This window comes from Carettochelys insculpta, chromosome 3 (assembly GCF_033958435.1).
Source record: "Carettochelys insculpta isolate YL-2023 chromosome 3, ASM3395843v1, whole genome shotgun sequence".
NCBI lineage: Eukaryota > Metazoa > Chordata > Testudines > Carettochelyidae > Carettochelys > Carettochelys insculpta.
Window position 1 is genome coordinate 26,971,347 of NC_134139.1, and position 16,561 is coordinate 26,987,907.

Consider the following 16,561-nt stretch of genomic DNA (forward strand, 5'->3'; position numbering starts at 1 on the left):
GACCCCTGGGCTCGCGTGAGCAGATCCAGCGCCACCGGAAGGGGCATCGGTGGACGGTCCGATATGCACAGGAGTAGGGGGAACCATTGCTGTCGATCCCACGTTGGGACTATCAGGATCATTTGGGCTCCTTCCCTCCTGGCTTTCTGCAAGACTTTGTGGATCAGCACTGTGGGAGGAAAAGCGTAAAGCAGGGGGCCCCTCCACGAGATCGCGAATGCGTCCCCCAGGGACCCCCGTCCCAGTCCTGCCCTGGAGCAGAATCGTGGGCACTTCTTGTTGTGTTGAGTGGCAAACAGGTCTATCTGGGGAAAGCCCCATGCGTGAAAAATCAGTCGTAGCAGATCAGGACGGATCTGCCACTCATGCGTGAGTGCAAAACGCCTGCTCAGCTGGTCTGCCTTCACATTCTGAGCGCCTAGTAAGTACGAGGCTTTTAAAATTATATTGTTGGCGATGCACCAGTTCCATAACCGGACTGCTTCCGCACATAAGGCACGGGACCGAGCTCCTCCTTGCCGATTTATATAAAACATGGTGGAGGTATTGTCTGTACTGATCCCGAGTACTTTGCCTTGTATATGGTCTCGAAAGTGTCTGCAGGCGTTGAACACTGCTCTGAGCTCCAGTATATTTATGTGCAGTGACTGCTCCGTGGAGGACCACAGCCCTTGAGTCACCTCTTCGCCCATGTGTGCTCCCCACCCTACGAGGGAGGCATCTGTAGTAAGAAAAACCGATATTTGCGGTTGGTGGAAGGGTACCCCTGCTAGCAAGTTCTTGGGGTTTACCCACCATTGCAGGGATTTGCACACCTCTGCTGTGGGCGACACCACCCTGTGAACAGTGTGTGCTGTCAGTTTGTATACGCTCGCCAGCCAGTGCTGCATGCTGCGCATGTGTAACCTGGCATTCTGTACTACGAACGTCGCCGCTGCCATGTGGCCCAGCAGCTGTAAGCACGTCAGGACCGGCACCGTAGGGCTGAAGGTGATGACCTGCACGAGGGAGCCGATGTCCCCAAAGCGAGTCTCTGGTAGATACACTCTCGCTGTAATAGAATTTATGCGTGCCCCTATGAACTTTATGTCCTGTGTGGGGTCTCTCTTTGATTTTGCCAGATTGATAACCAGGCCGAGCGAAGAGAACGTGCCTGCTGTGACGTGTATCATGCGTAGTACCTCCTCCTTCGAAGCCCCTTTGAGTAGGCAGTCATCCAGATATGGGAATATAAATACCCCCTGTCTGTGCAGGTAGGCTGACACCACTGCCAAGGTCTTGGTGAAGACTCTGGGGGCCGAGGAGAGGCCAAACGGTAGGACCTTGTATTGAAAATGTTCTCTGCCTACCATGAACCGGAGGAATCATCGGTGAGCCGGATGGATAGTTATGTGAAAATACGCGTCTTGTAAGTCGAGGGCTGCGAACCAATCTCCATCGTCCAGTGCCGTAAGGATGGAGGCGATTGTGATCAGCCGAAAGCGTTGCTTGCGCAGGTACCGGTTGAGGCCTCGAAGATCTAAGATGGGCCTCCAGCCTCCTGTCTTTTTCTCCGTGAGGAAGTACCTCGAGTAGAACCCCTTCCCTTGCAGTTGCTCCGGCACTCTTTCCACTGCCCCTATGAGCATGAGATGGTCTACCTCCTGCTTGAGCCTCGCTACGTGGGAGGCCTCCTGGAGGTGGGGCCTGGGTGGAGGTCGTGGCGGCGGCAGCGACTGGAAGGGAATGGTGTACCCCGTGGCTATGATCTCCAGCACCCATTTGTCTGTGGTGATCCTTTGCCACTGGTCGTAGAGTGGTCGGAGGCGATGGTGGAATAACCGCTTCGGATGACCTTGTGCGATGGTAGTGATGGCGCAGCCCTGGATCTGCGTGTCAAACTTGTGGCCTTTGGCCCTGCCCTGAGGACGCACGGCTCTGTTGGGAACGTCGCCTGGGAGTTCTGTACTGCTGGTGCTGTTGATGTCGCCCTTGCTCGTAACCCCTGTGGTACAGGGGATGCTGTTGCTGGTACTGGTACCGTCTTTGTTGAGGGTAGTACTTTTTCTTTCTGTATGGAGGGGTGTAAATCCCCAGGGTCCTAAGTGTGGCTCTTGAATCTTTACTGGAATGAAGGACCGAGTCAGTTGATTCAGCAAACAGCTTCTGCGAGTCGAAGGGAAGATCGACTATCTTTGCCTGCAGATCCCTTGGTATACCCGAAGTCTGGAGCCAGGACTCCCTTCACATCACCACTGCCGTAGCTGTGGAGCGTACTGCTGTGTCTGCAACATCCAGGGCGATCTGAACTCCTGTCCTCGAGGCCGCGTAGCCTTCTTGCACGATGGCCTTGAGTACCGGTTTCTTGTCCTCTGGAAGCGAGTCCATGAGGGAGGTTAACCTAGTGTAGTTGTCGAAATTATGGTTCGCTAAATGCACTGCGCAATTTGCCATTCGCAACAGTAGAGTGGAGGAGGAGTAGATCTTTCTGCCGAACAGCTCTAGCTTCTTGGCATCTTTGTCTGTTCCCCCTGTCTTGAATTGAGATGTCTTTGATCTTTGTTGCGACGACTCCACCACCAAGGAATTTGGTTGTGGGTGGCTGAACAGGAACTCCATGCCCTTCGCCGGCACGAAGTATTTCTTATCCGCTCTCTTGTGGACAGGTGGAATAGTCGCGGGGGTCTGCCATATCAAGCGGTATTGCTATTTTGGAGGAGGCCGGAAGTCTCAGATTTTTGAGGAGCTTATGGTGTTTCTCTTGCACCTCTGCTGTCTGGATGCCTTGTGTGAAGGCCACCCTCTTAAACAGCTCTTGAAACTGTTTGAGATCGTCCGGAGGATGGACGTCCCCCGGGGCCGTAGCCTCGTCCGGGGAGGAGAGTGAGGAACCACTAGGGTACGCCTTTCTGGACCCTTCCGGTTCCTATTGGTGATGGTACATCCACTCGCTGGAAGCTTGCAAGGGAAAATCTCGGGGTTCCATAACCAGTTCCCCCTGAGATACTTGAGTCTCTGTCCCCGTTCGCGATTGCCCTTGGGGATACGGGACCGTCTGTGGGGATCTTTCCCTGGTAGATTGCCGGTGGTGTCTATGCCCCGCGTGACAGGGGCGACCATGGCAGCATGGGCACTGTTCTTGGGAAGGTGACCTAGACCACTCCCTTGGTGCATACCCTCTGCGTCTGGGGGAGCGAGATCGTCGAGAGACCTGGGACACTGGAGAGCGCGATTTGTGATAGTACTCCAGCGGCTCAAACCCCAGGAGGGTGAAGGTGGTCCCAGCCAGGGCGAGGCTAGTTGCAAAAATGGAGATGGGGGCTCCGGGTAGGCTAGGGGGGACCCCTGCCTTCTGGTTGGAGTCTGCAGCATAAGCGGAGGGCTGAGAGAAAGCAACTCTGCAGCCCTGTCTGGAGAGGGGCTGCGGTGCCTTGTTTTGTGTGCAGCCTTCCCCATCCCTTGAGGGGGTAGCTCCGCCCCCTGACATGTAGGGGATCTCGGCCCCGTCCACGCCATGCTCGGCACGCTCATGGGCGGTGCCGCACGGGCGGTGTCCTCCGGTGCCTGCAGGCTGCGTGCCTGCGCGCTCTGCACTGCCGGTTCCCCGGGGGTCGGTGCCGCTGCCTGCGGTGCCGCCCGTACCGGCGCTTGTTTAGCTGCCGCCCTGCCTGCAGCGCGGAGTGGCTGTTTGATTATTGGAGGCTGAGCCGCCTCCACATGGCTCTCCGTGCCACCGCCGATCAGCTGTTGCTGCGGCTGGGGGCTGTGCGCTCCTCCCGTCCTGCTCGCTGTTGCTGCTGGCAGGGATCAGGCTGGGGAGACTTTCCTCCCTTTTTGCACTGATGGGGTGAGGGAGGCGGCTTTCCTTTTATGGGCCCCGGAGGGTCCCTCCTGCTGCGGCCGCTCCAGCACGTCCGGCTGGAGGGCCTTGTCGAAGAGCAGCATTTTAAGCCACATCTCCCTGTCCTTCCTTGCTCTGGCTGTTAATTTTGCACAGAAGGAGCATTTCTGCGTGACATGGGACTCCCCCAGGCACCTTATGCAGTGACTGTGCCCATCAGACGCTGGCATTGCCTCTCGGCAGGACTCACATTTCTTGAATCCTGAAGAGGACATTGTTGGTGAGTCTTTCAGTTGTTAATGGGGTACTTAGCACCTTCTCTGTGCTGTTTTCCCCCTCTCCGATAGCCTGCCGTGGCAGGAGGGCTAATGGCCCTAGGCTCCTGGCCTCCGGTGCTCCGCTCATTACTAGGACTGGACTGAATGCCGTCCCGCTTGTTGTTTCTTGTTTTTTTTTTTAAAGTAACAACTGGCTAACTTAACAGTAGCCTAAGAACTTGAAAACTTTAAAGAAAAACAGTTAGAACCATTGAATACGCTAACTTGGCCGTAGCCTAGTCGGATTCCGTCTGCAGCCGACGGCGGTTAAGAAGAACTGGCGGGGACCGGATCGCGCACGTGGCCAGGAGCGCGCAAGGGAGCGGCGCGCACCGGCGCATGCGCGGTCCGGCAGAAACTGCTTGGAAGATCCGATCTGCGGCACCGGGCGAGCCCGACACCTAATGTGGAGCACCCACGGGGACACTCGAAGAAGAATATGAATTCACCTGTTCTCTCTCCCCTAAATCATTTAATCATTTCTACACATAGATCTTTCAAGTCTGACTTCTAGAATAAGAGCAAAAAATGAGTTCTATTTATTTTGTTGCATGAGACCGTTTTAAAAAAAAAAAGTAAATATCTGTTCATGTACATTAAGCTATTGCCATAAAAATTATACCTTAAAAAAAAAAAAAAAAGCTAATCAGCCTTACAGTTCTCTCATAAAAAAAACAAAAAATGCCCCCAGTTAATCAGACACTATCATGAACTCCTAACTTTGCCTGAAACCAAGTATTTTAGACAGTCACAGGCATCAGAGCCTAACATGAACAGGGGAGCTGTGCAGTTTACTGCTCTCCAGGATGCAGAGGGAAATGCAGACACTTGCAACAGCTGCTCAGGGAATTCCAAGCACGATGAAAAGCAAAATTAGGGAGGCTCAGGGTTTGAAGTCATTTATTATCCCACAGAGATCTTGTCAGACCTGTTGCTGGTCAGCCAGCTGAGTAACAGCTAGTTGTATAAAGTCTGATTGGGAACCAATGAGGTGGTGAGTGAGTTAGGGAAAGAGGAGGTCTGCGTGAAGACAATGGAAACAGTGGACATTAGGACAGAAAATTTTGGAGTTCAGTGGGCAACAAAGACCCTGGATTTAGTGTGGAGCTCTGTTCTGCATTAGCTGCCTGCAGGGGGGTTTGATGACTGGCAGAGCTCAATGGAAAGTGGGGCTTAGAAGGTGGTGTGGGGAGATCACTAAATGTTATTTTCATGCCTACAAAGCAACTGGGAGGGTGCCAGCCGCCCATGTACTATCACACTCAGTCCCCCGTACTGAGGCAGCTAGCCCATCTCCTGCGTCCACACTCCTTTTTAGCATGCTTTCTTGAGTCAAGGAGGGATGGATAGCTCAGTGGTTTGAGCATTGGGCTTGTAAACCCAGGGTTGTGAATTCACTCCTTGAGCAGGCCATTTAGGGGTCTGGCGTAAATAGATGTAAAGAAAAAAAAATCTGTTGGGGGTGGTGAATAGATCCTGCTGACAGGGCTGGACTCAAAGACCTCTCAAGGGCCCTTCCAGCTCTTTGAGATATGTATATCCCCCTTTGTATGTGCAACTGCCTGTCTGTGTGTCTGCATTGGGAAGCAAAATCACAGCTCTTCCATGGACACACCCAGTGAGTTCTTGGGGGCGAGACTAGTGAGAAGTGGCCAGTGGCTCCACAGCTACACAACACCACATCACTATTCCCCAGCAGGGGGAACATACACAAGCGTTGCAGATGCTGCTGTAGCTCAGAGGCTACCAGCAGCGGTTACACCAAGTGTGGCCTGCAAGAAATACCATTCCACCCCTTTAGCATCCCCTATGCCTGGGACTGTGGCAGACGGTTTTCTCCCTAGTGAGATGAAAAGAAAAGAAACAGTTGAGATGTCCGTGAGGAGCTGGAAAAAAAAAAAACCAAACCCACACCAGAGCTCATGTTTTCACCTTGTTAATGTCGGAGATGAGTTTGCCCTCCCGTGGCATGTACACTTTCTGATTGTTCGCCCGCATTTTGCTTTGGATGGTGAACAGCAGTACTTCTAAGTTTCCTTTTTCTGTAAATCTAGACACAAATTCCCAAAAGAAAAGAGGGTTAATATGAATATTTCATCACTTCTAAGGAACTAAAGTGTGTTTTCTGGTAGGACTGTCATTTTCTATAACTCAGTAATACAACTAGCATTAGCCCTTTTTTCTGTTTCAGTCTATGTGACACTAGGAAAGACACAAGAAGTGCCCAGAAGAACCAACTGGTTCCAATGGAACAATGACTGCACAGAGTCAGCCAGTTTGTATTTATATATTTAAATCCCTGGGGGGGCAGGGCGAGAGAGAAACATGACTGATTTTTTTTTTTTATTTCTTGAACTGACCTAGTTAATCTACTGACAGGAATTTAAGGCTAGATCCAAATCCCACTGAAGTTAATGAGACTCTTTTTTTAATCAGACCTTTAAAGCAATTCTTAGAAAATGCATTCCCTTTATAGGCACTATGAAACCAACAGCCACTGTAAAGCTTCTGGATGACAGATTATTATTAATGAAAACTGCATTAACTGACGATAAATGAATTTGTAAGATCATCATACTGTATAGCAGTTTACAGAATCAAAGAAACTCAGTTCCTTGTTACATCAGCTTCTAGCTTTCCAAGTTATATTTGATAAAAATCAAAGACACTTGCTCTTGACCTGGGATAAACAATGAAATCCTATTAGCTGTGGGCACATATTATACAATGCTGACATGCATAAATGGTGGCATTATTGTCTGATAATGATATGCTATTGCTCCTTGTAGTAGACGACTATGAATAGTTCTGAAAGATTGCTGTGAAGCCATAACTCCTGATATCTGAGCTCTTGTCAATGGCACAGTATTTTCTTGTTCTACTGTGTATGTGTGTGGGTGAGTGAAAGGGAACAAGCCACCGTTAAATGAAAAAAAGTTCAGCACTAAGTAGAAATAAGACACCAGAGGTTTTTAAGCTATTTTCTTGATTAGTAGAAAACACAAGAAGAGTGACTGAATTTACTTGGGTGGTTTCTCCACTGTGCGGTAAGTGTTGAATGCTTGTAGCTGCTGTTGCACACCAACCAGCGAGTTGGCAAATTTGCGATTGTTCAGGATGATAATCGTTTGTTCAATCCACTCAAGAAGGTCAGAAGCCAGTGATTCATATTTTTCAATCATTTTCTCTGTTTCAATAGCATTATCAAGCACCTGCAACATGCAGCACAAAAAATGTGAGCAACAAGGCCAGACCAGTTCAGACACATTTCAATCATATATAAAAACACAAAAGATACTATGAAGGACTTAGGTTACAAATCAACTAATTCTGAGTACAATGGGGTAGCATAAATTGAGGAGTGGGGACCTTGCACTGTTCTCCAGTGAATTCCCATGATCCCAGGCAATTTGAGGGGAAGGATGTGGGGGCTGATTAACTGGGAAAGGACTGTCTGGTTCAACTGTAAGGATGGTGGCTGCTGTGCAAAGTGGGAGAGAAAGCATGTGTGCTTTTTTTAAACAAAGGGTACTCCTCAATGCTGCAAGGAGGGGAAGAGGAACTCCTGTGGAGTGGGGAGCATTTAATGGGGAGGGGAAAGCCTCATCTCAGAAAAGTTAATGTGCAAAATAAAATATCTGCTAAATGGCTTTCGTTAAGCCATATGTGCAAGTAGCAGGAAAGATTAATGACTTCCTATATTTTGTAGGAACATGTAGTGTTCCCTCTGAAAATTAAAAGCCAACAGTCAATGGACTGAGGAGCTCAGTGGAAATTAATATTTAGTTTACCAAATCACATATAAAATCTTAGCTTGCAAACCTTTCCAATACGTTTTCCTTCAACAGCTAAAGCTTTCATCTTAGAAAAGTAGTGGTAATATGTCACCACATAGGTGATAATTGATTTTTCATCAGGATGGTCAACACTGATATCTGAAAACCAAATAAGAGTTACTTTAGTATACTGTGGGGTAAGCAGTTTGAATCAATGCACATAGTGATGACAATCCACTACATATGACTCAGAGATGTGGGTTCAGTGGCCTTTCAGCTTCCCAGATTTTATCTGAAGTCTAGACTTCTGTGCCTAAAATAAAATACATTCAGTGGTTCTGAGCTAGTCTCAAATTCTTTGGTAGTGGCAGATATCAAACTCCAACACTACTAAGCTCTACATTTTGTGTTAGGGTTAGAAAATGCAAATGGTTGTTGATGTATACAACTGGGAGTCATGGCATTTTGGTTCTCTTCCAAAGTCTGCAGTGTGAGACTGATATTTACCTATCCTCACAGGGAGTTGTGAGGCATAACATTTGCCAAACGCTTAGAAGAATGGTGTTGTGATAGTATTAAGAGGATAAAAGAGAAGAAATTCCAACTTCCAGCACCAAGGACTATCACCCATAATCACACAGGCAAGCAAACCTAGCCGGAAGAGAATCCTGTAAGGGGTGCAGATGGAGAGTGAATTACTTCCTATCCCTTACAGAAATTGTGATTTATTGGAAAGCCAATAAGAAGCAACTTGCCCAGTGATGACATGGCCTTTACTTGCCCTGTGAGAATGAAGCTCCCTATTCCAACATTACCTTTATTTAAAACTACATGTTACACACGAAAACTAATACTTGCTGGTGGGCTGGAAAACACTGTTAACAATTCTGTGAAGAATGTGTCATCTATGCTTAAAGAGAAAGTTTTATCATACAGGTGAGATGTGTCTCTTCACTGGGATGTACTTATGTTTTATATACACGGCCAACATGGTGGTCTAATTACAGCAAAACACTGAGACATGAGTGAATGAGAGCTCAAAGTCCTGCGATCCTTAATTGGGATGGAATGTCCCTCGGAGACACCTCCAGAATCTTCAACACAAAAGGCTGCCACAAAACATCACCCTGCGGCAGGGAGAGGTGTAAAAGAGGAACCACATTCCTCCACGTAGGAATTCTTACCCTCTGGGTCCAGAAGCTTAGTGAGACCAAGGTGCTGTTCAGCCAGGTTAAAAGCATTCTGCAGATTGTAGTGCGCATTTGACTTTTTCAACTTGTCAAAATCAATCAGATCAGGCCTAAAAATAAGAAAAATCCTTGACTTCCCCAGCACATAAGCAGGTTACTTTAAAATGAATAAGTAAAAATAAATGCAACACACACACTACAGCACAGGTGACCTATGGAGCCGCGTATACCTACCTCACAGAGCTGGAAGGGACCTTGAGAGGTCAAGTCCAGTCCCTGCACTCACTATCATCATCCCGGACAGATTTTTTTTTTTAAATGCATGTGCCCCCGATCCCTAAATGGCCCCCTCAAGGACTGAGCACACAACCCTGGGTTCAGCAGGCCAATGCTCAAACCACTGAGCTATCCCTCCCCTTAAGTACACCATGGACAGACCAGATTCCGACACCTTCATACATATCGGCCAGCACTTGAATTCTCGACTAATCACACCCCTTTGAGACGGATTCAGGAGGAGTACAGCACTGAGCAGCATGTGTCAGGGGTGCGCAAACCGACCCTTGACAAAAAAAAGGGAGATAATTTACCAGGAATTAACATGGCCTAAAGTGAATAAGAAAAAACAAGATCATCTGCCAATAGGGTTGTGCAGCCTTTTCTCACAGTCGTGAGCACTAACTTGTGCAAGTGGTCACCCATGTAAGTACAAGTGGCAAAGTCCAGCTTAGGGATTCTCAAACTAATGGTGAGGACCCATCTGGGGCTCATGAGGTTACTACGGCGGGGGTGGGGGGGGTTGTCATGAGATGTCAGCCTCCACTCCAAACCCTGCTTTACCTCCAGCATTTTCAACGGAGTTAAATACATATAAAATGTGTTTTGATTTTGAGGGATATCACATTAAGAGGCTTGCTACATGAAAGGGGTCAACAATACAAAACAAGTGCGAGAACTCGCTGGTTTAGTTACTAATGAACACTAAGAGACAAATTCTGCCACTGTACAAACACAGAGCGTCACCCCACTCCACAAGAAGTCCCACTGAATTTAATAGTGCTAGCCAGCATCAGAAAATGTAAGGCACGCTAACGAGTAATTATCTATTTAAATACCTTATTGACATTGCAATGCAGCTAGGTCAATCCAGACCTGCCAAAGGGGCAAGGGGGCCAACTGCCCCACAGCCTGGAGATTCAAAAGGGCCCAGGGCTCCTGGCCACTGCTGCCTCTACTGCTCTGGATGGCTCTAAGGGTTGGCAGGGGGGAGGGAGTGGGAGTGGCGCAGTCCGAGTGTTGTTGAGGGCTGGCTGCCCCTTCTGGGAGCTCACAGCTTGAACACAATTACCACCTTGTCTAGGGGCCTGGCAATTCTGTCATGCATAGGTTTCTTTCTCTTGAAATATAAATGCAGCCACTCTTATGTGCAATGCCAGCCACTACCACTTGGGTGAGCTGGCAGTGATGTGAAGAGCTATAATAGTAAGAATTTTCATACACCTTTTGTCATTGGGACTCCGACGTTCTTGCACCACATCTTCAACTCCCACAGATTTAAAATAACCAACATCAAGCTGCTATGCTACAAAACTGAATATACAGCAACAGTTCATCATCCTAAATCTGAAAAGAAAATCCCAAGGACATACCTGTGTTTATGGATTAATGCGTTGAAAGCCATCCCATCTCTCCAGCTAGTAGTAAAGTTGTGTATGTTGACATTGGGATAACTGACATAACAGAAACCAGAAAGAGAACAATCAATATAGCATTTCTGCTCTGGCTTTGCATATTACATAAATGGAAGCTGGTTGTAAGAGAGACAATTATAAACATAAGGGAGGGATCTTATCAACCAGCTATCAACGTTTCATAATCATGGCAATTCTCTTCTATTCATGTCAATAGCAAGGGCAAAGAACATGTCAGTTTTCCTTGCAACAGTAAAAGAAAGGATATACTTTCTATGTGTATGGTAACCACCAACTTTTAAGAAAAAGAACAGAAGAGTAATTTTAGTTTTGGTGCCTAGTCTGCAATCTGTATATTTCCAGTTTCAAGTCTGAAGTCACTTCCTGACTCAACAGCTGAAAAAAAATTATATTTGGGGTACTTGAAACATTAAATACTGAAGATGGATAGGTACTCTCATGGAACCAGAATGAACATTTCAGAGGAACAACTTTTCCTGCAAAAAGTGCTCAAGATTATGAGTGTGATGGTCAAAGTTGTGCCTTAATAGACTGAAAATCCATTAATCACTGATAAAATGAATCTTATATCTGCTCAAAGTCTCTGGAAAAATATTTAGGTAGTCTGCTAACCCCTGTTCATATGAACTCTCAGAAAGAGGAGCCTAAGTTTCACTAGGACTACTTAGTATTCAATTTACTATGCATCTGTTCAAGTTTCATGAAGAAAACCATCAGTGGATTTCTGTAAATAATGGATAGCCAGTCAAGAGCAAGAAAGCTACTATTTGTGGGGAAAAAAACAAAAACAAAAAAGCAGTCATGCAGCAGTTTAAAAAAGACTACAAAATAATTTATTAGGTGATGAGCTTTTGTGGGACAGACCCACAACATTTCCAGTGCAGAGTGACAGGTGTACAGTCTGTACTGGAAATCCTATTGATCTGAACAAGTGGGTCTGTCCCACAAAAGCTCATCACCAAATAAATTATTTTGTTAGTCAAAGTGCTACACAACTGCTGGTTTGTTTTGGTGGAATACAGACCAGCACAGCTACCTCTCAGTTACTATTTGTGAAAGGTATTTTGGAAATACTTTTGTTTATGTAGACTCTCTTTCCAAATGTGAAAGAAATAAAAACTTTAATTGCCTAAGTCAAACCTGCACTAAATAACGTATGTGGCCACCACCAAAAGCAGCAGAATTCTTCTGTTTCAGAGAAGCAGCAGCAATCCTCCTATTGATACCCTTCTTTTCCCCCCAGCAGCCTTCAAAAGATATTCTGTGGGCCAATTCCATGGAAGACTCATGTGCAGCACAAGACTCAATCAAGACAAGTAACAGTCCTCAGACTTCAAATCTTTGCCTATTGCATAACCCTGAATTCCTATTTTAAAAAGGCAAATTGTTTGTGCAAGTTGAGGGTTTTTAGAAGATGGAATTGTAGCCCTCAGAATCACAGCACTAAACTGAACAGCTTTGTTCCATTGAGTCCTCTTGCCCAACCCCCGCCACACACAAGATAGTAAACAAAACAAAAATTCCCCCAACCCAAGAAGTAACCCCACAACCAGGAGGAGGGCAAAATTGCATTATCTAGATCAGATGTCTGCACAAGTCCCTGTGGATGGCGGGTTTGCGTTCATTCCCTTCCCGCAACCTCAGACTCTGTTCTGCCCCCAGCTCTGCCTCTTTCTGCCCGATTCACCCTCTCCCCCACCACTGCACCCCTTTTCTCAAGCCCCACCTCCCTGAGGGAGGCAGCCTGGGAGATGGTGGCAGGGCAGAGCTGGCTATTGCACCGCTCTGCCTCCTCACAGCTCCCACTGTCTTGGTGAACGCAAGGGAGCCAACCCTGCTGCCAGCCCATACTTGCCCAGGGTCTTGCAGGGTAATCTGAGTATGGGGGGACCATCCCATACGCAGGATGGTTTGAGGTGACTACTGTGGGGGCTCCCAAAGCCCAGGGCAGCTACTCCAAGTTGTCTTATGGATGGTACAGCTCTGCCCACACTTCTCCAGGTCCACAGGGATGTGTTGGCAGCAGCGCAGCATACCAGCTGGAAGCTGCTTTATCCCTGCTGTGCTGCTGCTGGTGGCAGTGGCGGACTCTGATTCGGGGCGGGGGGCAGGGTGTTGAATCACCTGAGGGAGACAGGTGGGGCTGAGGCACGCAGTGGGGCAGGTGCCGTGAGCGGGGAACTACACGAGCCAGCAGACGCAGGGCAGAGAGGGAACGCATGGGGACTCCTGCCCTGCAGCTCTGCTGGGGCATGCCTGCTGGCCCACTAGGGGACTCTGGAGGACTGGCACTGGCCCTAAGGTGAATTGAGTTTGAGACCCCTGATTTAGATGTTAGAGTCTCCTGAGACTCGGCTTTGGAAGGAGAACAGGCTTCAGATAAGTACTTCGTGCTCCACAGATACTGTAGGGACATTCTAGTCAACACACACACCCCAACCCAAAAGGACTGCATCCATCTAAACTTTGGCCTGCTCCTATAGAAGAAAAGGGGAATTTGACATTAACTTTAACAGAAACAGGGCTCCGTTCCTAGTACCTTTTCCAAAACAAAATGTAAAGAAACAGCAGCCCAGAATTGTACACCACATAGTCTTGTCAATATTTACGATAATCCATGAATAGAACATCAGTGTCTAGAAGGACTCAAAATTTCACTGAAAACAAACAAGACTTGGGGCAATGCTTCTGAAATAGATAAAATGCTAGTTATTGTATAAATCAATTACTTTACATTTTTTGTAAGGGAAAAAAAAATACAGTGATTAAAATCTCACCAATATTAATAGAAAGGGTGCATTAAACTAGTAGCTTTCCTGAATTCTCAGAGTCTGATATTTAGCATGTAGAACAAATGAAGCAAGCACAAGTCAGTCAGAGTTTACTGACCCGTGAATATGAACTTTTAATATTAATTTGTCCATTTTGATTGATTATCTTGTTTTAGTTCAAACCACATGAGGAAAGATACATGTTTATACTCAAAACCATTTCAGTCGAACCTCAGAATGCTGTAAGTCGAGTTTTCCAGATAATCTTTTAATCTGCACTCACCCAGCTGTCTTCATCTGACACCATAGGAGCAACGCATCCTTAGCAGATTTCTTCTCCTTATTGTCTTCAGTTTCGACACTGATATCTTGAATCTGGAATTCACAAAATCAGTTTTAATTAAATCAATTTGTCATTTCTGAGCTTTGCCCTTTAACTTAGTGTAAATTTTTTTTTTGTTTTTGTTTTTTTCTAAATTATTATTGAGTCAATGGACAAACCATTTAAGATTCACCAGAAACATCCTATTCAAATTGCCAAAACAAACCTTATTTTATACACACCATGGCCCAATCTTGCAAGTTTTTTTGGACTTTCTGCAATGTGCTAAGTACACTCACCTCATGTCAGTGGGAGCCTAGGCTACTCAACGAGTACAGACTCCCTGGATATACCACCATGCTATATTTTAAGCTAACTGGGGCTTAATCCAACTCCCACTGAAGTCAAAAAATATTCCCACTTACTTCAATAGAAGTTAGATCATGTCCTTTCCTTCATTCCCCACAACAATGAAGCTCAGCATATTGGCTGATTTTATTATTACAGATTTCTAGAAAAGGGCTATCAGATGTTTTCTGACCAAGACTGTCAGTGACAAGAGTATTCAGCTACCAGTCATTCTGCTACATTTGCCTGTTTTTAATTTTCTACAAAGACACTTCTTAGGTTCCATTCCTATAGCTTCCACACCTGTGCTAAAACACGTGAATATCCAAAATGCCCAGTGACGTCAAGTGGGTTTTCAGTGTGGGAAAAACCCGTTGCACACCCCACATGCCTTAGAGCGGAATTCCTATATTTAAACAAACTGAGGACAAACAAAATATCTACTGTAAGTAGGATTTGAGGCTTTGATCCAGTTATAGAATCACATATTATATCCTGAAGGGGCATCAGATACACATGGAAGCAAGGGCAAGCCTATAAAAGCATCTTGTTACGTTGTACTAGTTTATCCTAAAGAAGTCAAGGTAAAAATTCTTTGAAGCACAGGACTTCTTATAAGTAACTGTAGAACACATGGAAACTCAAAAATGTATTTTCCCTTGCATACAAGACACAAAAGGGAATAGCACTGTGACTGTCATAAAAGTTAATTGTGAGTCAGTGCAGACCAATGTAAAAGTTAGAAACAGTTATTTTTGAAAATTACTTTTTACTCCACTGAAGGGAACTTTTCTCCTGTATTTCATAAATATTCATAGAACCAAAAATAGTCTAATGTTTGTACAGTTTTAAGTAAAGCCATAATTGGTTAAAATATTAAGATTTTAAACAACAACTTTGTGGCTGTCAAGAGAATAAGTTTTATACATTTATATTATGGGTTAAGGCTAAACTGACATCTCTACAAATCAGTTGCAGTCATTTTAAGTTTCATATCACATATTTAAACACTCTGATAATGAAAATAAAATAGTATTTTTTCAACATACATAAATACAAGGCTCAAAACACAAATTATCTGAATTACAGACAGAAAATCCAGGCTGCTGCAAGCTGCTGTCCATTTCTGTAAGCTCAAGAACACGTCCATGGAAACTTAGCGCTTCTTTGGAAGTCTCCCAGTTACTTGGAGGATCAGGATCACCAAGAACAAACATATTAGTACACAAAAGTAATATATTTACCTGGAATCTCAGAATAATGGTCCAAATAAGGCCAAGAGTCAGCCTGTGATTCCCATCAACAATATCATGGGATCCCATGTTTTCTAGATGTACTCTTTGCTCTTTCAGAAACTGGAGGGCTTTATCAACATTCTCCAAACAATGGATGCGCATCCTTCCCTTGGTCGGCTTAGGCTACCAAGCAAAACAACAGGGGGGAGAAAAGGTTTTACTGAAACTGGAAAAAGCATGTTTTTCAATTTCAACTGGTGCAGTTACCTATATTTTCCACATTCTGTCTGGCAACATCATGTATTTCCTCTCCGGATGGGATTTAACACAAACAACAAATTGAAAAACACAATTCACGAACTGTGGTCATATAACATTTTAGGCACACCGTTTCATCTCAGGCTTTGACCCACCACCTCTTTCAACATGAGGTAAAAATTTCTTCCTTGAGAGAATAGGGTTTTCTTTCTTTCTTTCTTTAACGGGTTTTTCCTGTAAGACTCATTTTTAAAAAGATAATGCTGCTTTGTGTTCATTGCTGGGTGAAATATATGTCTAAACCAGTCAGACAACCAGTGCACCCCCAGTCTATCAATAACATCTGCTTGTGGAACCAGACAAAACAACACTGGTTACTACAGCCATAGGTGACGGAGACTAATATTGCTGATTTAAGGAATGATAGTGGACACTGAATATGGTCAAGCCTCCGAAGCAGAAGCGAGGGACATTTCATTACAACTCGTGGTCAACGTATTCTGTCACCATTCTCTCTTCAGCCTTTTCAGTCTACTACCTTCATTTGCTATCCAAACAACTAATGATTTTGCTTGTGTTTTAATGACATGTCCCCTTTAATCTACCACATATCCCAGATCTGTTTTTGAAGTAATATTTTCTGCATTGGGAAACATATTAAATAAGCAAGTTCACCAATGCATGAACACAATGAAGATAAATAGTTAAAGGTCTGCAGGACACATCTTTTGAAATTAACTCTTTTTAAAGGCAGCTCAGATTTGGCCTCTAAATAAACTGATGTAACACCATGAAAAAGAAATTTCACAATT

The 16,561-nt window shown here is 45.5% G+C and overlaps 1 protein-coding gene across 4 annotated transcripts in view; it reads right to left on the reverse strand.

The window, feature by feature from the left end:
- SPTBN1 (spectrin beta, non-erythrocytic 1) overlaps positions 1 to 16,561 on the reverse strand; it is a 222,633-nt gene that overhangs the window by 63,310 nt on the left and 142,762 nt on the right. For all 4 annotated transcript variants that reach the window (XM_074989512.1, XM_074989511.1, XM_074989513.1 and 1 more), the window contains 7 exons: positions 15,501 to 15,674; positions 13,870 to 13,961; positions 10,753 to 10,833; positions 9,098 to 9,213; positions 7,960 to 8,072; positions 7,162 to 7,349; positions 6,070 to 6,187 (listed from right to left, as the gene is read on the reverse strand). In XM_074989512.1, coding sequence (XP_074845613.1) covers positions 6,070 to 6,187; positions 7,162 to 7,349; positions 7,960 to 8,072; positions 9,098 to 9,213; positions 10,753 to 10,833; positions 13,870 to 13,961; positions 15,501 to 15,674 — 882 coding nt within the window. The remainder of the gene's footprint in view (positions 1 to 6,069; positions 6,188 to 7,161; positions 7,350 to 7,959; positions 8,073 to 9,097; positions 9,214 to 10,752; positions 10,834 to 13,869; positions 13,962 to 15,500; positions 15,675 to 16,561) is intronic.